Below are 22,274 nucleotides of genomic sequence, written 5' to 3' on the forward strand. Positions count from 1 at the left end.
TTGCGCCATGTGGGTTATGGAGAGGGATAGAGAGACAGTGCTTGATGGGGCAGGCGCAGTCATCCGCAGGAGTTATAGCACTGTGAGTGATGTCGACCTCTCCCATTACACTGGGGAAACTTAACACTGATGCTAATTGCACTTTGACGTTGTCTTGTCCAAACATCGTGTAAGGAAATCCAATGTGCGGATGTTAATTCTTCTAACCAATAGAGCACTCTGAGATGTCTGGGATACTCCCGCACTATCAGGTAATTTCCTCTGGAAGCAACCGACTGGCAAGGATCCGAGGGTCGTTAAGACCTGGTCGTTAATACTTTCATTCAGCTGAGGTCTTCTAATAATGCCAAAAAAGCCATTATGTCATCGACAATACAGCAGCATCCAATTAAGTCTCTTTATAAATATTAATGTGTGCAATTTTTTTACAGCTGTTTGCAGTCTGCAATTATCTACAAATTTACCAATCCATAATGAGTTAAATTTTAATTCGGAGAGGGGATTAACAAATTGAAGGCTGCAAATAGTTATCTGGATCTGTAAATATGTGTAAACAGACTAATTCACTGCTGCACAAACAAATTAAGAAACACACGAGAGAAAACATTGTTTTCATGAATAAATAGCCTATATTCTATGCACGTTATAAATTTTATGCACATTATCAACAACTTGAACAATTTATTATTATTAACTATTTCTGTTATAATCATTTATCTTTCTCTTAATTTATTTACCTTCTGTGATATTTAGGTTACCCCGTGGAGTAAAGCCCCTAATTATCTCGGACTGTTTATTGAGATGTATTTTCATATTCCCAGTATTTATCCCGCTTTAATTCCCAGTATTTATCCCGCATCCCTTATTATTATTATTATTATTATTATTATTATTATTATTAAATTTTTATGTCTATGTAAAGCACTTTGGCTCTATGTACGAACAAACAAACTTGCCTTGCAATAATTAAGGAGCTGGATAAATTTCTTTATCTGGTGAGTGATTCAAGAGAGGTAGCCTATAGCATGATAAAATAACGCCTGTCAGATGCTTGGCTTTGTGTGGGCCAGAGAAAACCAATTTAAGATCACATTTCAGAGATGCAGATGTGTTCGTGTGCAATGTCTGTCTTTTTGTTTTTTTAAAGTTTTCCCTTTTCCCTACAGCCCACTTGCCTGGGGAGTAAACATATCTAATACGTTTACATTTAGCTTTGAACAGCAGTTAAAACATGCTTTTTTTATGAGCAAACTTGATCTACAATCGCATTTTTGATCAATATGAACTATCATATTTTATATCTGAACTGAGGTAAACCTCATAATTAGTAAAATAATTACACCAACAAAGCCGAGACCATTTTAAACACAAAAGTATACGTAAACTGCACCGTAGACATTTAAGCAGTATTCTGATTTGTTATCAGAACAGAGGCAATCGTTATGTCTAGCAAATATACACACCTAAAAATATGAATTCAATTAACTTAACATTTCATTAACTTGACGTCACGTAACTCTATACGTTTGCTACTCCATACGCTAGATGGCGATTATCACTTGGCAAGACACCGAAAGATCAAACGAAGTACGTACTGCGCATGCGTCCGTCTATGCTACGTCAGCCTTTCCCTTACTGCGTTTGGATAGAACTACGTGGCTTTAGACAGTCCTGACCAGCTACCTCTAGCTGTAACGTATCAGACCTCGATTCACCAACACAGGTGAGTGTTCGCTCTTTTTTTTTTAACATTTTAACTCTACGTTAATTATGTTGGTATCATAATAACTGAACGTTGTTTCGCGTGTGACCCAAAATGTGTGGAACTAGCTGGGTATTTAGCATTAGCTCGTTAGCTAGCGAACTTCTTTTCAGTTCTCGGAACAAAACCTGCCCACAAACGAACCACGACCGTGTTTTCACAGCACATGTTGTCACAAAGCGCTTTACAGGATTTACAAGGTTAACAATACTATGGGTCAAAATCCCTAATGAGCAAGCCAAAGGCGACAGTGGCAAGGAAAAACTCTAGATGGTGGAGAATAGGAAGAAACCTTGGGAGGACCAAGACTCAAAAGGGAACCCATCCTCCATTGGGCGGCCCGTTAACACACAAATTACACAAAAACAAATTATACAGACGAATACACAAATCAAACAATCAGGCTAAGTATAAGGTTACTAGAATGAAAGTTCTGGGTGTTAATATTGTCAATATAAATGTCTTATAAAAGCCTGTTTTCTTTGGTGATGTGTCTGTTTCTCCCTTTTAGCCAAATCAACATGGACCAAGTCATGCAGTTCGTTGAACCCGGTCGACAGTTCGTGAAGGACTCCATCAGGCTCGTCAAAAGATGCACCAAACCAGACAGGAAAGGTAATATATTCACTACAGTACCGGACTTGGGCTAAGCGCTTTGGTCACTAGTTGTGGTACCGTTACACCCTTCTGCACAGTCCACACGTTTATACCTAACGGACCTGATTATCACGCGGTTACTTCCCCTTAAACAAGTTCACAAGAGAGTTTTCATGTAAACAGATGTATATGATCGTGTGTAATGTGGCTGCATTTCATCATGATGTAGAGTTCCAGAAAATTGCAATGGCGACAGCAATCGGATTCGCCATTATGGGTTTCATCGGATTCTTTGTCAAACTCATCCACATCCCCATCAACAACATCATTGTGTAAGTCACTAAATAAGCAGCATCGCTGTACACAGTTTGTCACGTTTATTGTGGTTTTATACCCAAATCAGATTAACATGTTTAAGTCTATTAAAATGAGTGATGAGTGTCATTGTGTGGTAAGGCCCAAGCGTGCCTTGAAGGGCTGAACATTTGCTTGTCTTTTTTTCCTCCCCAGGGGCGGTTGAGTTGTCCGTATACTGCAACTACAGCATGAAAGCGTTGTGTTCTGGATTGAGGGGGAGCTTGTAAATTCATTGTTCTTTTATGTTAAATGTTTTGGCTGTGTTGATAAAAAAAAAAATCAAAACAAAAACATGACGGTTGTGTTGGTTTTTGTAAGGCTGCTGATGACTGTAAGGCACAGTTGGATCTCACGGCGGGACCCCTGGTGTATTTTACTCCTCCTTAATCCCCATGCTCCACAGCAGAGGCCTGTCTGTGTGGATCCTCACGGGTCTTCTCCCCTGCCCGGGCTCCTGGTCCTCGTAGGTGTTGGAGGTGCTGACGAGCTTGCCAAACTCCAGCGTACTGTTGTCTGTGAATGGAGACCAACAAGGGCTGTTATTCAGGCTCTTTTAAGACGAGCAAAACATTTTGTAAATATATGCTTTAGTACATATATAGTATAAAAAGCATGAAGCACTTTGCTTGAACAGCTGAAGGACCTCTGACACCCCGTGTCTCTCTGTGTTTATAAACACACACATCCATCTAGAGGAACTGGTTTGAAACATCCTATTTTTCACCTTTGTGTACTTTGCTAGATTTGTTTTTTATATATATATATATATATATATATATATATATATATATATATATATATATGTGTGTGTGTATTTTACTAAAGTACACTGTAGTTGCTCACCTGGAATCTTCAGATTTTTATTATATATCAACATAAACCCATCAAGTCCACCAGGGTGTTTGGGGCTATGGAAACATTTGCATTACAGAGACATAACTTCTAAAGTCCAAGTTAAGCCTTGTAATTGTTTCCTTCATCTATACTAACTTTCCACAAAAAGTATTTGGGATTAAGTGAAGGATATAGGATTTACATCAGATAAGTATTGACTTTCAGCTCTGCAGAAAAGTAAAGTTGCCTGGTACAAAACTACAGTTACACCTGCTGGTGATCTTGGGTAGTGCTGGGAATTCACCATGTGAAATTTAATGAATATAACTACAAGACATAGTTGGTTCTCTTTAAGATAAAGAATGGCAGAGGGAACATTTGTGACAAATTGTGCCACAAATAATCATTAAACTCACTGTGAAGAAGTGTTCTCTGAATCAGAAAGCTATTTTGTATAGATTGTGGAAAAAATTTAAATCAGAAGTTTAAATAAGCGAACCACAGATGTGAGGCTCATGCCTGTTAAAGCAGCTGTAGCAGAAAGCTGCATGACAATCAGCTCGTCCGCCGGGCCGATTCATTGAACACCAAACACCACTCAGGTACTGTGCAGTGGGTGGCATGAGTGTGTGTGTGTCTTTCTTCATGTGAATGGGGGGGGGGGGGGTGTGTGTGTGTTTGTGTCTTCCTTCCCCAGGCCCTGCATTTCCATTGGACCCAGTCCTACTCTTGCTCCTCTGCTCAGAGTGCATTTAGTGTATATAATGTGTAGGAAAGGAGAGCATACACACTCTTGACTTTTGGTTTCTTTAGGTGTCGGTTTGGTATGGTGACGATTAACAGCCTGGATTCTGGTTCTGGGCACTGGCCAAGCTGGTGTCAGTACATGGAGTGTTAGGGAGTTCTCAGGTACGCAGAGCTGTGTGGTTGGGCCAGGATGGATTCCAGGAGGAACCATCTACCAGATTCCAGGATAAACTGAAACAAATATCGGAATACAGCCCTGACATGTTTTGGAATAACAACAATAATCCCTTTGATCTTTGATTTTTAATATTTCAGAACACACACAGACATCCTGTTTTAGTCAAGGAGCCAAGTTCTGTGCTTGGTCTCCCAGGGAGACGGCGCCTAATGGATCTGACTGTGAGCGTGTGCGGTGCCGTCGTCTCGCCTGACAGGCAGATGAGAAGACGACAGCTGGACCTTGAGGCATGGCCCAGATACACGCGAGATGTACTAACAGCATAGCGCTCAGTCCCATTAAGACAGCAGTCAGCCTCTGTCAGGGCCGCTGTAAAGAGGGGAGGAAGACGAGAGAGGGATTACAGCACTCTTCATCGGTTATAGTGATTTATGCCAGGGGTTTGTCTTCAGTCACCTACTGCACTTGGAAAATACAAGATGTGGAACGGGATAGACATCAGTATCTCTGGACTAAAGAGACAACCTGAGTGTTTAAACCAGAGTTATTCTAAATGAGATCATCAGGAAATAATCTTCATTAACAACCCTCACCACCTGATTCCAATCAACATCCCACGCCACAGTGGAAACAGGAATCGATGCGCACCCGTTAATGAAAAACAACAAAAAATATGTTTGCCTGCCATAATGATGCTTTCAGCACCAGAACAGTACTCTTAAGTATTCAGTACGTACTGAACAAACAAGCCTTAGCCCTGGAGACACACAGAGGTCATGCTGCAGCACAATAGATCATCTGAGCCCAGAATGCATCAGAACCGCCGTTATTGTCGGGCTTGGTGCGCATCGGGCTAACCGTCTGCCTCATGTTGATGGGCTTCTATTAAACGTTTACGGCTTCTCTGGAGGACGCTTAAAGGCTAGTGCTGACAACGCCATGCTAATTCGATCTTCAGATAAGAGGTGCCTCTGACCCATTCTCTGTCCAGCTGACCACTTTAACAGAGCCGCTGGAAGTTGATGGATACAGGCGGACGATGACGAGGGTGCGCACAGCTGTAGCACATCACCTGCCTTCACTCGGACATCGCTCGCCGTCCTAGAAAAAGCCCCAGAAGTGCGTAAAGATGTCAGAATTACAAGCGGGTCCTTCATAAGGACGCTTTACTCATAGTGCCTCAGTTTATGCTACACAAACAGGCCTGAGAGATATTTTCACTGCTACGTCACTGAATACTACTAAAAGCTTCTGCTGTAAACTCATGAGTGGCTTAATAGGAGTTAACTGAACATTCAGATGAGAGGATGAGAAAGGCAGTGAGGAGGGAAAGAGATAAACGGAGAGGAACAGAGAGAGAGAGAGAGAGAGAAGGAATGGAGGGGTAAAGAGAGTGAGCTACACTGAAAAGAGCTTCTAATCCTTTACTGTATAAAAATGTCCACGTGACGTTTATCTTTGCGGGGGAGCGAACCTGCAGTATACTGCACAGCACTGCTCTCTGCAGAAGCAGGAATAGCCTAGCCATTCTTCAGACAAACACCGCCACGCATGACATCCAAGGAAAAGCTGTAGTTTGTCTTCTGCACCTTGGCTGGGGGCGTGGTTCCTTTGGAACAGGCCGAGACAAACATGTCTATATAAGAAGAATGGCACTGGTTTCCTGCTCTGGCTCAGAGTTAAGAGAGAAATCTAACTAAAGGGAAAAAGACAGAGAAATGACAGACATGAGTGTGAGACAGTGTGGGTGCATGGGAGGGACATGTTGTTGTTGATCAGGCTCTTTCAGGCTTTGAGGTCACGCAGACGTCCTGTGACTCAGACGAGTGAGAGGTGGAAACCACTCCAGCCTCATCGCTGAGGAAACCTCTGCATAATGAGCTCTGTAGTGGAAACACGAGGCATGTCTGGGGATGGTGCTGGAACACTGCTCACACCAGAGGGATTCAGCGCCCCCTTCTGGCAACTTCATTTTAAAACAGCTCTGCCTGCATCCTTAATGTTCCAGCCAATGTTCAGAGTTCTTCTCCTGTCCACTGCAGTTTAACACAGCATAATGTAAATGACTGTTTAGCCCCTTAAGAATTACTGTCATCACATTGTGTGACGGCCTGGGAGAGGGAACTGAAGGAGATGAAGATGTCAGACCCGGTGGGGGGCGGACCTCAGCCCCTCTGCCAATCACGTTGATATGCAAATCAGCAAATGAATCAGAAAGCTCTGACGCATGAATCCATCATGGGACCTTCAAACAGGGGCGGGGCCCAGGCCAGATGGACCATGATACTCAGAAAACTGCAACTCTGACATTCTTCCTAAACTGATGATGCACAAATCAATACTATGGGGTTCTGTTGTCATTAGCACCAACTCATAAATTTACAATATTAGTAGTTATTACAGCATAGCCAATTGATCATAACATTTCCATGGTAATAAGGCTATGAACTAACATCGATAGAGTTCTTCAGCATTTCTCTGAACAGTGCACTGCACACCTCACCTATAACAGCTCACCTATAACAGCTCACCTAAGCATGTTTCAGTTCATGGTTAACTACAGTAATTCGATTTTACTCAAGTGTGTGTAAACACATGTGCTTCCAAACAGACTTCTCAGACAGCCTAAATGATGAATGAGACTTTAGCGCTGCCTTTGTTATAGAGTCTTTATTAGAGTTTTTATTATAGGGTCTTTACTATAGAGTCTCTATTACGGACTTAATTATAGTCTTTATTATAGAGTGTTTATTTACACCTTCAGAAGAAATACAAATCAGAGAAGTACTTAAACACTATAACATTTCTGTATTAGGTTTTAAATGTAAAAGTTTAGGCAGTTTTCAAATAGATTTTTAGGAAACTTTCTTGTATGGCTGAGGACGCCAAGGTTGTGCCACATCTGTCCTGCATCCGCGTCTGTGGGGACTATTTAAAAGCACATCTCTGTGATGAAGGACCCTCCACAGAGGGACCAGCAGCCCGTAATGTGCTTACAAACATCATGGCTTTCATGTTGCCTTTGGAAATATGGTGTTCTGCTTAAACCTTTTAAATATCTACTAGTTTTAAAAGGATCCGTCATCAATCCCAGTATTCTAAAGCTTAAATCGCAATGCAGCTCCTGAAAGCACAGGGGCCATAGTGCAGGGACCATAGAGTAGGGACCATAGTGCAGGGGCCATAGTGCAGGGACCATAGTGTAGGGACCATAGTGCAGGGGCCATAGTGTAGGGACCATAGTGCAGGGGCCATAGTGTAGGGGCCATAGTGTAGGGGCCATAGTGCAGGGGCCATAGTGTAGGGGCCATAGTGCAGGGGCCATAGTGCAGGGGCCATAGTGCAGGGGCCATAGTGCAGGGACCATATTGCAGCGGCCATAGTGCAGGGGCCATAGTGCAGGGGCCATAGTGCAGGGACCATATTGCAGCGGCCATAGTGCAGGGACCATATTGCAGCGGCCATAGTGCAGGGGCCATAGAGTAGGGGCCATAGTGCAGGGACCATAGTGTAGGGACCATAGTGCAGGGGCCATAGTGCAGGGGCCATAGTGCAGGGGCCATAGTTTAGGGGCCATAGTGCAGGGGCCATAGTGTAGGGGCCATAGTGCAGGGGCCATAGTGCAGGGGCCATAGTGCAGGGGCCATAGTGCAGGGACCATAGTGCAGGGGCCATAGTGCAGGGGCCATAGTGCAGGGGCCATAGTGTAGGGGCCATAGTGTAGGGGCCATAAAGTAGGGACCATAGTGTAAGGACCATAGTGTAGGGACCATAGTGTAAGGACCATAGTGCAGGGACCATAGTGTAGGGGCCATAGTGCAGGGGCCATAGTGCAGGGACCATAGTGCAGGGGCCATAGTGCAGGGGCCATAGTGTAGGGGCCATAGTGCAGGGACCATAGTGTAGGGACCATAGTGCAGGGGCCATAGTGCAGGGGCCATAGTGCAGGGGCCATAGTGCAGGGGCCATAGTGCAGGGACCATATTGCAGCGGCCATAGTGCAGGGGCCATAGTGCAGGGGCCATAGTGCAGGGACCATATTGCAGCGGCCATAGTGCAGGGACCATATTGCAGCGGCCATAGTGCAGGGGCCATAGAGTAGGGGCCATAGTGCAGGGACCATAGTGTAGGGACCATAGTGCAGGGGCCATAGTGCAGGGGCCATAGTGCAGGGGCCATAGTTTAGGGGCCATAGTGCAGGGGCCATAGTGTAGGGGCCATAGTGCAGGGGCCATAGTGCAGGGGCCATAGTGCAGGGACCATAGTGCAGGGGCCATAGTGCAGGGGCCATAGTGCAGGGGCCATAGTGTAGGGGCCATAGTGTAGGGGCCATAAAGTAGGGACCATAGTGTAAGGACCATAGTGTAGGGACCATAGTGTAGGGGCCATAGTGTAGGAGCCATAGTGCAGGGACCATAGTGCAGGGACCACAGTGCAGGGGCCACAGTGCAGGGGCCACAGTGCAGGGGCCACAGTGCAGGGGCCATAGTGCAGGGGCCACAGTGCAGGGGCCATAGTGCAGGGACCATAGTGCAGGGACCATAGTGCAGGGGCCATAGTGCAGGGGCCATAGTGCAGGGACCATAGTGCAGGGACCACAGTGCAGGGACCACAGTGCAGGGGCCACAGTGCAGGGGCCACAGTGCAGGGACCATAGTGCAGGGGCCATAGTGCAGGGGCCATAGTGCAGGGGCCACAGTGCAGGGGCCACAGTGCAGGGGCCATAGTGCAGGGGCCATAGTGCAGGGGCCATAGTGCAGGGACCATAGTGCAGGGACCATAGTGTAGAGGCCATAGTGTAGGGGCCATAGTGCAGGGACCATAGTGTAGGGGCCATAGTGCAGGGACCATAGTGTAGGGGCCATAGTGTAGGGACCATAGTGTAGGGACCATACTGTAGGGACCATAGTGCAGGGGCCATAGTGCAGGGGCCATAGTGCAGGGGCCATAGTGCAGGGACCATAGTGCAGGGGCCATAGTGCAGGGGCCATAGTGCAGGGGCCATAGAGTAGGGGCCACAGTGCAGCGGCCATAGTGCAGGGACCATAGTGTAGGGGCCATAGTGTAGGGGCCACAGTGCAGGATGAGTTCCCTTGCTGGGAGGAGACAGGGAGAGATGGTGTCCAGATCTACACGATCTGGCAGCGCTGGGTCTCAACATGGCCGCGCTCACACACCTGCGTGTCCTCGCACACCTGCGTGTCCTCGCACACCTGCGTGTCCTCGCACACCTGCGTGTTCTCGCACACCTGCGTGTCCTCTGCTCCACACATCACACACGTTTTACTTGAGTAAATGAAAACAAGAACACCACTGCTGACGGTGCTGCCCACGCTTCACCAGGTCTGCTCCGCCTTTCTCCTCAGGAGAGGGGAGGAGGGGGGAGGGGCAGTGGAGATGAACGAGGGCGTCGGCCACGGCGATCGGCAGCAATTAGGCCCACCTCTATCAGCTCAGTCCTACATGAAGGCGAATCCCACGTTAAATCCTCTGCTGAGAGATCTAGGCCCGAAACACTGTGACTAGTCAATCAGTGATATACTGTTTTGAAATGGCCCTTCTCTTCAGGACGAATTAACCCAGACAGTGGGTGCAGGACTGGTCTGTGTGGACCGGTTTGTGTGGTCCAGTCTCTAGGGGCGGTAAATGGTGCTGTGGACCATCTCAACCTGGGCCTCAACCTTCTCATCTCTGTGGATTTTGATGGCTGCATTACATGCACCTTCACGTATGCAGCCACGCATGTGCCATTCAGTGGAGTGTGTATTAGTGAAGCCAGACGGGTTTAGAGAAACACACACACACTTTCATATGAATTAATCCAGGCGTGGGGACTGCTGGAATGAGGATGAGATAGAGACATGAACAACCTCGCTGAAGCGAGCAGAGTGGCACTGAAGGGAATGGAGTCATGTCACAAGCAGTGTGTGTGTGTGTGTGTGTGTGTGTGTGTGTGTGAGAGAGAGAGAGAGCGAGCGAGCGAGAACTCCTTGAGCTCTCAATCTCACTTGAAATAAACTAATTTCCCCTCAGACAAGTGCTGTCCTGAAACCCCGGACAGGAGAGACGGGGATGGAGACTGAAGGAGCAACAGAAAAAAAGACACACAACCAATGTATCCTTGACGACTACTACAGAACACATTTACCTGAGGTAAAATAACATACATTAGGGCGAGTCCTTCAGACGTCCCCAAGGCAACGGCTAAAATTCAGCAGCCAAGCGGTAAACTCCCTACCCTGAACACAGTAATCACGATAAAAGGATGCGGTATGCCAACATCTCCCCCTGCTGTTCTAGCCCCCCTCCCCTGAACACTGCAACGATTCATTTGATCAGATGTTACCATGACCTCCAGGAACAGGATATTTAAACAAGTTTTAGTCACAGCACAACAGCTTTGGAAGATAACCTTATTTAGAAGATAACCTTATTTGGAAGATAACCTTATTTACCCCCCCACAGCACACTTCAATGGCTCTTCTTCATCACGAGCTACGCTCCAAAAGATCTGTGAGAGGACAGATGTACGTTTGTTACAGTAGCATCCTAGAAGCTAGATGTGAAAAAACACCCCCCCCCCACTTTCTCCTCAATGCACAGTGGATTCTGCAGATCTTGGGACATTCTCAACTACAAAAATCTACTGACTGATTTGTTGACAAACTTTCAAGGGCAAAAACCAAATCATTTGCATATTATAACTCAGTTTTGGCAAGTGTGGATTTGGGGGTTGTATCTACACCACCTCAATAAATGTACCAAAAAAGGAAAGGGGGGAAACAGGAATCTTTTTAATGAATATAATGCCTTATATAGCACGTATAATGCATCTAATGCCTGTTCAATTGCTCATTAACTCGAATATCTAATCAGCCAATTATATGGCAGCAACTCAATGCGTGTAGACATGGTCAAGATGACCTGCTGAAGTTGAATACGAGCATCAAAACGGGGAAGAAAGGAGATTGAAGTGATTTTGAATGTAGCGTGTGTGTGGTGCTAGATGAGCTAGTCTGAATATTTCAGAAACTGGTGATCTACTGGTATTTTCATACACAATCATCTCCAGGGTCTACGGAGAACGGTGCGAAAAGGAGAAAATATCCTCAGAGGCAGTTCTCCGAGTAAAAATGCTTTGTTGATGTCAGAGGTCAGAGGAGGATGGCCAGACGTTTGAGATGATGGAAAGGCAGCAATAACTCAAATAACTCGTTACACCCGAGCTATGCAGGAGAGTGTTTCTGAACAGGATCACGCTGAACCTTGAAGAACAACCTTGAAGCAAACAGCAGCAGGGACAGAGCAGCAGACACACACTGGGGCCACTCCCGCCAGTGACCGAGGTCATAATTCACACAGCCTCGCCAAAATTGGACAACACAAGACTGGAAAAAAATGTTGCCTGGTAAAATGTTGCCTGGTAAAACGTTGCTTGATCTCTGATGAGTCTCGGTTTCTGCTGCAACATTGAGACGGTAGGCTCAGAATTTGGCATAAACAACATGAAAGCAAAAAACAGTTCAGGGTGGTGGTGTAGTGGGGTGGGGGATATTTTCTTGGCACAGTTTGGGCCTTTTAACACCAACTGCACATAATTTAAACACCACAGCGTACCTGAGTATTGTTGCTTCCTCTTATGGCTACAATATGTTGCAGTTTGTGCATCCCCTTATGACTACAGTGTACTCAGCTTATCAAACTGGTTTAATCATAAATTCACTAAATAGTGGCCTTCACAGTCAACAGATCTCAATCCAGTAGATCCCCTTTGGGATGTGGTACAGGAGATTCAACAACGGCATGATGATAACTTAGCAACATGGACCAAAATCTCAGGGGATCATTTCAACAGCACCTCGATGACTGTCTTGAAGGCAACAGCAGGCCCAGCCAGGTATTACCAAGTGGTACCTAATATAGTGGCTGTTGTGAGTACTTACAGCAGACCAGATACAACATTACGTGCACCATTTAAAATGTTACAATACACTTCTATTGCATCATAAACAAAGGGGTCATATGATATGTTTTACCAAAAAAGCTTCTAGGAGCAGGACAGGAATGATTTTAAGGAAATGTCCTAATGCAGAAGCTGCTCCAATGCTGGTATTGAGAGCTCAGGTTGTACCTGCATCTGCTTTAAGGCATTAAAAGAGCCACAATTCAACTTGTTTTCTATACCACCACTATATAGGATGCATCATGCTGCACTGGCTCTGATACACACGCACACGCGCGCACACACACACACACACACATGCAAAGGAAATACCTTACTGAAGCAAAGGTTTTTCAATTTGGATATGAGCAGTAAGTTTAGTTTGACTTTAGTGAATTCACTCACACACACACACACGGGAAATAAAAACTGAAGCAATGATATGCAATTTGGTGATCATGTTCAGAAGGGTAGATGAGAAATGTGATGCTGTAGACACACACACTCTCCTTCAGCCCACCCTCACCATGGCAAAGAACCGCAGGCTACTGTAAGAAACCCCTACCCACAACACACACACGCACACACACGTTCTCAGTTCATCCCTGCCCTGTGTGTGTGTGTGTGTGTGTGTGTGTGTGTGTGTGTGTGTGTGTGTGTGTGTGTGTGTGTGTGTGTGTGTGTGTGTGTGACCCGGTCACTCAGAGCTGCGACTGAAGTGAAGCTCTGAATGACTAAGGTGGTATAAAATCTTTATCACCCTCTTAACTTTCACTTATTATTACATGCTAATAAAGAGCAGAAAAAAAAGGAAACATCACCATCAGAACTAACTGGTACACGCCAGGGTGACTCTCTAAACGCCTGTCTGTCAGTGGCCCAGTGACAGGCCTTCATATTTGGCCTTGATATCATCCCAACAGCAGGAATAAAACACCAATGGAGCATAAAGTCAGACCCTCCAGCTGCTATTCCAGAGGATGAACATGAGTGGTCCTCCATCAGCACAGACCATGGTGAACGCCTATTAAACACTGCACCACTGAATCACTCACAACCTCTATGTCTCTTTCAGCATCAATGTCACCCCCCCCACATAACTAGTTTTTTTCACTGGACACGCAGTGTGAACCTACTAACAGTAAATGGGAAAACCTGACCAGCGCAGTTTTACTGAGACGGGCGCTCACTGAGGCAGGCGATACGGAGACAGGCGGTCACCGAGACAGGCGGTCACCGAGACAGGCGGTCACCGAGACAAACGGTCACCGAGACAGGCGGTCACCGAGACAGGCGGTCACCGAGACAGTCGGGCACTGAGGAGAGTGGCAGACATGGGTGGTCACCGAGACAGGCGGTCACCGAGACAGGCGGTCACCGAGACAAACGGTCACCGAGACAGGCGGTCACCGAGACAAACGGTCACCGAGACAGTCGGGCACTGAGGAGAGTGGCAGACATGGGTGGTTACAGAGACGGGCGATCACCGAGGCCTGTTGCAGATACTCTCATCTCCAGACGAAACAGCGGGAAGTAGGCGTGGCCCACAGGTGGGCGTTCTCTGTAGGGAGGGGCCTGTGGGGCCTGGTGTTCCTTCACGGAGAGTGCAGCAGCGATATGCTTTTCTGCTAGCCAGAGATTAAAGTCCTGGCTAAAAGCTCAGAATCAGTACTCGTAATGCCATCAGACAGCAGGTGACCCCGTTCTGGTTCGGTAAGTAAAGCTGATTCTCTTCAGGCTGAATCCTTGCTGGTAAAGTTCTGTTCAGGATGTACTAAGTACTGTCTAAGTAATGCATTTTGGGCTGTTCGACTTGCCGTAGATTATTTATCCCCATGGCAGACTGAAGACATGCCGGCATCTTTGATTTGTTTGTTGAGAACAGATGTCAGCACGGTTATTATTTACCCAGGAGGCGGCTATGATCTCCGATTCTTCCATGTGCGGCCTATTTTTCAGTGTATATAGATCAGAATGTGTGTTTAGTTTGCCTGCCATTTAACTCTGAAATCTCTTGATAAGGGTTTTAAGCCCTTTTTGAAGCCAGAATTGGTCCCTACAAAAGGTAAGAGAATGCATAAACTTTACGGTACTGCATATCCTCCTGATATACAGTCAGTAGTGTGTACTTCAGTGTAAACAAAACACAGAGACCCAGACTCAACAAACAGATGAGCAAGGGCTTCTGCTGCTTAAAGGGTTCTGTGTTAAAGGGTTCTGTGTTCTGAGTTAAAGGGTTCTATGTTAAATGGTTCTGTGTTCTGAGTTAAAGGGTTCTGTGTTAAAGGGTTCTGTGTTCTGAGTTAAAGGGTTCTGAGTTAAAGGGTTCTGAGTTCAAGGGTTCTGTGTTAAAGGGTTCTATGTTAAATGGTTCTGTGTTCTGAGTTAAAGGGTTCTGTGTTAAAGGGTCCTGTGTTAAAGGGTCCTGTGTTAAAGGGTCCTGTGTTCTGCACACCCATGCTCTCTCACACACCATCCTTCACACACACACACACACGCGCGCGCACACACACACACACACACACACACACACACACACACACACACACACACACACACACACACACACACACACACACACACACACACACACACACACACACACACACACACACACACACACACACACACCTCCCTCTCTCACACCTGTGCTCTTCAGGCTCTCGGAGGTGAGCCATTCCCATTCTCTCCCTTCCTCTTCCTGTCAACTCTCCATCAAAACGGTTTCGCTTTCCAGTTTTTCAGCTGCACACATGAATGCACACACACACACACACACACACACACACACACACACACACACACACACACACACACTACTTGAGCCATTTCTTTACAATCTAGGCAACCCCTTTTCTGTGTGTGTGTGTGTGTGTGTGTGTATGTGTGTGTGTGTGTCTATGTGTGTGTATGTGGTGTGTGAGTGTATGGACATGCATTTGTGCAAATAATTACCATTATGTTTTACATGGTCTTATGTCGGCCTCAATCTGAAATACTTGGGAAATTAAATGCTACAGGTACAATTAAGTCTCATGTTATCTATAGAGCATTGATAAATGTCCTGTATACCTTCTCTTACTGCAGAATAGTAATTATACAGTCTTTGTGTTGTAAAAGAAAATTAATCATGTGTAAAGACTTCAAGGTTGCTTATATGAAAATCCTGCAGGTAATTATAAAGTAGTCTGGAAACACAGGAAAAGTTGTTTCTTCTGCTTGTCTGTAATTGAAGAGGCAGACAACACCAGACTACACCAGACTACACACAATCAGATCGAAACACCGCGCTAGACGCTGCAGTGCATCATGGGAAAGGTATGTAGGACTTCCAGCAGCTATTTGATCTGCTATTGTGCTAAAGCGTCTGTCTACCCTTTTGAGGACACCGTATGATGGCAATATTATTATGCAGTCCACTTGGTTTTATGCTTCATATTCTCCAAGTTATGAGTGGTTACCTGCTGACAAGGCTGTTCTATGTTTAAATGACTGTAGTAAGAAAATCTCGACACTCTAATCCTCCACGCTGTAAACACGGATCTCCCATTCTGAGCATCGTTGGGTGTGACCTTTCCCGTGGTGGGGTGTGACCTTCCTCGTGGTGGGGGTCTCAGAGAGGGCGGCATGTTGCAGGGCTGACACCCCCTGCCCTGACGCTCATAAGCGGAGTGTAGCTGTAGCATAGCCCTCACAGCACAGGGATACGGGTCAGAATATCTCAATACCACAGCATAGGACCAAAGAACCAGCTCAATGGCATAAGACCCATTTAACCATCCTAAGAGGTGAGCTCAGCCAGTAACAGCATAAGAAGATTGGTTGAAATATTTCAACAAAACAGCAGCGGAATATTGGTATGAATAACTATCACGAAACTAAAACTTATGAATATATAATCTCACTACAGTAGCTTGGGGTTAGTGTTAATCATTTATGGTGTGAAAATGACTAACACCAAACCTCATGGCTGAAAGTTACTGAGATCTCGTAGTACTCGACCGTCTGTTATAAGCACAAACCTAAAGTGCTCAAGCTCAGATTGGAGCTGATCTCAGACCTGCTCTTAGCATGGCTGTATGAACTAAGGACTGATCTGAGACTTGCCCTCTGCATTGCTGTATGAACTAAGGACTGATCTCAGACCTGCCCTTTGCATGGCTGTATGAACTAAAGACTGATCTGAGACTTGCCCTCTGCATTGCTGTATGAACTAAGGACTGATCTCAGACCTGCCCTTTGCATGGCTGTATGAACTAAAGACTGATCTCGGACCTGCCCTTTGCATGGCTGTATGAACTAAAGACTGATCTCAGACCTGCCCTTTGCATGGCTGTATGAACTAAAGACTGATCTCAGACCTGCCCTTTGCATGGCTGTATGAACTAAAGACTGATCTCAGACCTGCCCTTTGCATGGCTGTATGAACTAAAGACTGATCTCAGACCTGCCCTTTGCATGGCTGTATGAACCAAAGAGCTGCTGCTCTTTTCTCCTTAAAGCAGCTGTCGCTACGGCAGTTTTATCTGCGCAGGATTTTTAAGAGAGGATGAGAGCGTCTCGTTCCGCCTCTGACACGTTGGAGTCCCGTAAATGTCTCCAACAGGACCGGCCTCCGCAATTTCTCTGCGAGAGCCTTCCGGAAGCAGCCAGCAGAGACGATTGCAGGTGACAGCATATGTCTGCAGATCAAAAGCGGAGCAGAGGGAAGCCACATAGTTCCTTCCGTCGTCACTCGGGCCCGGTGCCATAGCGCCAGCACTTAACGCACGTAGGAGGCAGCGTGTGACACCAGGGGCGGAACCGAACACCCACTACACTGCAGAAGAAGACAGAGGCGAGACGTGGGGTTGGGGGGATTCGCTGCTTCCAATTCGAGTGTGAGGAATGATTACGGAGAGCACGGGGAGGAGACCCCCACTTCACTGTGAATCTGCCTTAATCTTCTGAAGGACAGGCTGGTCTCCTGGCCTCAGTTCCCTGTTGTGAAGTTTTATCAGGAGACGAGAGAGAAGAACGAGTTTGAGTCAAAGGGCTGTGCCCTGCTGGGAAAGTCCAAATGTGGGCAGACCCGCCTGTACTGGAGCATCAACAGTGTTACCCTGAGATTCGGACTGACAGAACATACACAGGTTTCCTGCGCTTATCTAGGCCAGCACCATGCAAAGAGAATTGAGATGGGGAAGGCTGTGTTTGTGTGTGTGTGTGTGTGTGTGTGTGTGTGTGTGTGTGTGTGTGTGTGTGTGTGTGTGTGTACAGGCGTCTACTCACCCAGGTTCCACTTCAGCCCAGAGGTGGTGGTGATGCAGGAGCCGCCCACAGGCACCAGTGCACACCAGTCTCCCTCCAGCCCCGTGTTAACACCCAGCTGCAGCTGCCTGCCCTGGGGGAGGAAACAGCACCGCTCACACCTGCCCGGGCCCACCACACCGGACAGGCGGAGCTCACAGACACACCTCCTACCACACTGCTGCTATTCAATGACAAGTCAAGGAGCATGAGAAGGAGACGGAGAAGGAATGGTGTGATGTGCGTTGTTAGGCCATGTGACATTTTCACTCGGGGATCCAATGTACCAATCATTCAGCAGGAGTGCCCACCCGTCTGACTGACCCTGCCCTCCCAGACCTGTCTGACTGACCTTGCCCTCCCAGACCTGTCTGTCTGACCCTGCCCTCCCAGACCTGTCTGACTGACCCTGCCCTTCCAGACCTGTCTGACTGACCCGCCCTCATAGACCTGTCTGACTGACCCTGCCCTCCCAGACCTGTCTGACTGACCCTACCCTCCCAGACCTGTCTGACTGACTCTGCCCCTCCCAGACCTGTCTGACTGACCCTGTGCTGTCCTCCAGGCTATTCCTTGTTTACTTTCTTTGTTATTCTCAGAATAAGGATTAACCCCAAATTATCACATGGCTACACCTGCACAGACACATCGCATATGCACCCACAGATACCCTGAAACTGTTATGATATTCTTAGAACTTAATAAGTTAGATTTAATTACCACCTTTTCTAATAGGCTTAAACATCAAAACAATGAGTTAAAGCCTGAGTGAACTGAAGACACAAAGTTTGCCTTGAAAACTAAAAGTCTTAGCTGCACAGAAAAAAAAATTAAATAAAAGTATGTGGAAAATAGAAAATGGAGATGAATTGAAAATAATATGCCTTTAAACTCCTGTTTCTAGCAGCTACATTCACGTTTGCATGTGCATGCAACTAAATGAAGAAGCTTTGACAAGTGACGTAACGTGGTCAGTGCACTTCACATATACCTGCTTCAGCCTGCCACTGAAACACCATCTTTCTGTTTCTGTTTATATCAGAAAACATTTTGGATTATACATGTTGGAAAATGGTCACGGTGGACATTGCTGTCGCTGGCTAATGTGTTCTGAACGTCAGGGTTTAGATGTAGGTTGTGTGAAGACACATCCATGCAGAAAGGCCTGTATCTGCTGTCTGACAAAGCGTCAGAGCAAGCCAGCTGGAGCGCGCGCGCACACACACACACACATATATATGTGTGCCCACACACATGCACAAACACAAACATACATGCACACACATCATGTGCACAAACACTCACGCACGCACACACACACACGCGCGTGCACAAACACACACACACACACACACACACACACACACACACACACACACACACACACACACACACACACACACACACACACACACACACACACACACACACTTCCCCCTTATTTTCCTATCCTGCTGTTGTTTAGCTATTTAACTGCATCTGGAGCACACAGCTTGGTTCACCCATTAGTTCACTTCTCAAATGGGGGAAAAGCACAAGCAGAAAGAAAAGATGAGCAGGCAGGTTGACACACACCTACTGCTCCATGTTCTGAACGCACCATCCCTCGTACTCACAATTAAAAGAGTTACAAAACCTCGATCACAAGCTGCTACTTGTGCTGCACAGGGACCTTCAAACCAAACTCTAATTCTTTAATCAGAAATAAAGGTGGTACGGGAACCTCCCGGTTTATACAGTGGCGAACCAAACTGAATTGAGAAAAATAAATAAATAAGAAGAATCAAAAAAGTTTCTCGGTGATGTGTTGCTCTGGGAGATAAACGCTTAAATCAGGCTGGAGTGTTAAGCACTGCAATCAGCGTGTTTACGGTGAGCAGGAACCACGCTGATTACAGCTTCACGACGGCGGATTTGCAAGCGATTACCTCTCGGAGGAGAACGGCCAGGGAGGAGCCTTGTATGACCACTACCGGAACGTCCGTCATCTTCTGGGCATGGAACAGGGTCTCCACGGTGGCCATGATCTGATCGAATCTCCCCAGCAAGCCCCCCAGGATGACGATGGTGTCCACCTGACAAAACAGCAATCAGTGACATGGCTGATCTATGACAGGGACCTTCGTACTCTAAAGGTCGTTTTCCACAGGAGAGTCAGAGCCGCTGTCCCGACGCTAACCAATCCCACCTCTACGAAGGAAGGCCGCAAGACACCAGGAGAACGTCGATTCAGCAGAAGCTAGGGTGGTTATTAGCCCCGGCTCTGAACACGTGCTGCGGCACACGTGGCCCTGAGAGCTCTCACCTCTTGCAGTGACACAGTGAGTGGTCTTTAAAATGCAGGGATGGTAATCAACACATCACAGTCACCCCCCCCCCCCCCCACCCCCACAGGGACATCTATAGAGCACGTCATTAAGAGGAACTCGACACATAAATTGTACACATTACAGTGCCGGGGTAATTACACTGACGTTTAAGGGGAAATTACTCAAAATCCGAAGTACGGGTTTTGAAATGAAGCCTTGGGTATGCGTGTGCCCTGCCTCTGAGTCTTTGACCTTCTCGACGACAGAGCAGAAGACAACCTGAGAGTGAAAGCTGAAAACGTTCAAAGATGAGACTTGTATACGCTTGATAAATATTTGGTCATATTTCACAAAGTGGGCAAATTGAACTGTGGTAGCCTCAGCTCAGTCTTCCGTCCTGTCGCCATGGCGCGGGGGGCGGGGCCGTGTTGTGCATTAGATTGAACGTTTTCTGCACAACATGCGCTGTAATCGATGTAAGGGAAGATCAGATGCACAGCAAATCGCCTCTGACATTACAAGGAAATAATACCGCTGTCTGCCGAGCAGACGGGCCTGTTCAGATAAAATGCTTCACCTTCTTCAGACTGGACAGTGATCTCATGTCAAGGAGTTTGATTGGTCAGAGTGGTTGTGTCAGGGCCCTGGGAGCAGAAGTGAGAGGAGTGATTGCCAGGACAAAACTCCCACAATGCACATGGGCCCGATGCTAAACTCAGCAAAGTCTTCACTCGTCAGCTTGCAGGTATTTTAATACCTTTAAGTACCATTAATGTGTCATTACAAATACGTGCACATCCTAGATGTTAAAGTCTCTAATTTCATCTCAGCATTTAACAATTGTCAAGACACTTGTTGAACGACTATGGGCCAGTACTTCTGCGGTTCTGAAATGATTCGAACACCTGATTAAAGGATATTTACACGCACTGATTCCTAAAGAGACAGAGTCTTGCCAATCGGCACACAGAGAGGATGATTCTTCAAATCAATTCTTCAGATTCAGATTTACTGGTCTATGCACATTTACACAGGAACTTTATGTTTTTCATATCTTCATATGTGGCTATTTAAATCACATCCAGAAGTGGGAGTTTCTCCCTGCAAGTGGATGACAAATGTTTTGTATGGTCGGCTTCAAAAGGTTTAATCATGTCGCTCCCTCGGGGTTGTGTAGGATCAGCCGATCGAGGGCGTTTCCTCCCCTGCCCCACACTTTCTGCACTTAAGCTGGCCGACTGTCAAATACACAGTGATTGAACCTTGATTATAAAACATGCCGATGACCCCTCGGTACCTGGATTCATCTCTTCAGGAGATGAAAACAAGCACAGGCGAGAGATAGAGGACTTAGACAGAGGGCTTAGATAGACGACGGGGCGATAGAGTGGGAGATGGGGCCGGGATCACAGAGCTGCGCAGAGCAGATAAGGTTGTTTTCAGTGTTAACAAAAAGTGTGTGCGCTCCTGTCTGAATAATAAACAGAAGGGGCCTCTTTTTAGGATTTTAGGAAATGAGAGTTCATCTGACCTCTCATGGCAAACGAACGTTCTATTGCTACACGATTTGGATTTGAAGGATGTTTATGAAAGCGGGTCTGAGTGTAGGAGTCTTTGAGGACTCCCTCTGTGTGCTATAGAGAGTATTTTAAAGTATTCTATATTATTCTGGTACAGGAACTTAAATCAATCTGGTCAGAAAGCTCTCAGAAGAGCTGTGTGTGTAGCAGAGGATTATGGGTGCTATTCTTCCCCATTTAGAATCTCCGTACATGGAGCGTGAATGTTCACGAGCATTAAACATCCCGGCAGACTGATACCATCCAAAATTCTTTCTCCTGCTCTGGAAAACATTACATGTTGTATACACCAGAAACAGCAAGACACTGTTGTTGTTGTTATCCTGGTGTGGTTTGCTGAAAATCTTGAGTCAGACCCAGCTCATGAAGAAATAGCACTAGCCATGACAGCGATAGAATAGAGACATCCTCGCACCAGCGGAGAGCACTACACACCGGAGGGGGGGTGTTGGGGGGGGTCACTTATTCTGGCCCTGACAGTCTCCACTCTCACTCCCACAGCATGGCAAAAGGTTACACAGAGCCGGAAGAAGAAAAGGTGATGGGAGGAAAGAAAGGAAAGAGATGAAGCTGTGGTGTGTGTGTGTGTGTGTGTGTGTGTGTGTGTGTGTGTGTGTGTGTGTGTGTGTGAGAGTGTGCGTGCGTGTGCATGTGCATGTGAGAGATGGTCAGCAGAGTG

The 22,274-nt window shown here is 46.5% G+C and overlaps 2 protein-coding genes across 5 annotated transcripts in view; one reads left to right on the forward strand and one right to left on the reverse strand.

Annotated features, from left to right (window-relative positions):
• Nucleotides 1–1,564: 1,564 nt before the first annotated feature.
• On the forward strand, nucleotides 1,565–3,040 carry sec61g (SEC61 translocon subunit gamma). The gene is made up of 4 exons (XM_077012787.1): nucleotides 1,565–1,723; nucleotides 2,274–2,377; nucleotides 2,589–2,691; nucleotides 2,870–3,040. The coding sequence occupies exons 2-4, from the start codon at nucleotides 2,284–2,286 to the stop codon at nucleotides 2,877–2,879; spliced, it is 207 nt and encodes a 68-aa protein (XP_076868902.1). The 5' UTR covers nucleotides 1,565–1,723; nucleotides 2,274–2,283; the 3' UTR covers nucleotides 2,880–3,040.
• The window catches only part of tpk1 (thiamin pyrophosphokinase 1), a 44,118-nt gene continuing 24,565 nt past the window's right edge, over nucleotides 2,722–22,274 (reverse strand). For 3 of the 4 annotated variants that reach the window (XM_077012784.1, XM_077012785.1, XM_077012786.1), the window contains 3 exons: nucleotides 19,635–19,781; nucleotides 17,689–17,800; nucleotides 2,722–3,229 (listed from right to left, as the gene is read on the reverse strand). In XM_077012784.1, coding sequence (XP_076868899.1) covers nucleotides 3,090–3,229; nucleotides 17,689–17,800; nucleotides 19,635–19,781 — 399 coding nt within the window. In that variant the 3' untranslated portion in view covers nucleotides 2,722–3,089. Of the gene's footprint in view, nucleotides 3,230–15,063; nucleotides 15,163–17,688; nucleotides 17,801–19,634; nucleotides 19,782–22,274 lie in introns of all 4 variants that reach the window. The other variant, XR_013132419.1, reaches the window with a different exon arrangement.

Source organism: Brachyhypopomus gauderio, chromosome 7 (assembly GCF_052324685.1).
Source record: "Brachyhypopomus gauderio isolate BG-103 chromosome 7, BGAUD_0.2, whole genome shotgun sequence".
In the NCBI taxonomy this organism is placed as follows: domain Eukaryota; kingdom Metazoa; phylum Chordata; class Actinopteri; order Gymnotiformes; family Hypopomidae; genus Brachyhypopomus; species Brachyhypopomus gauderio.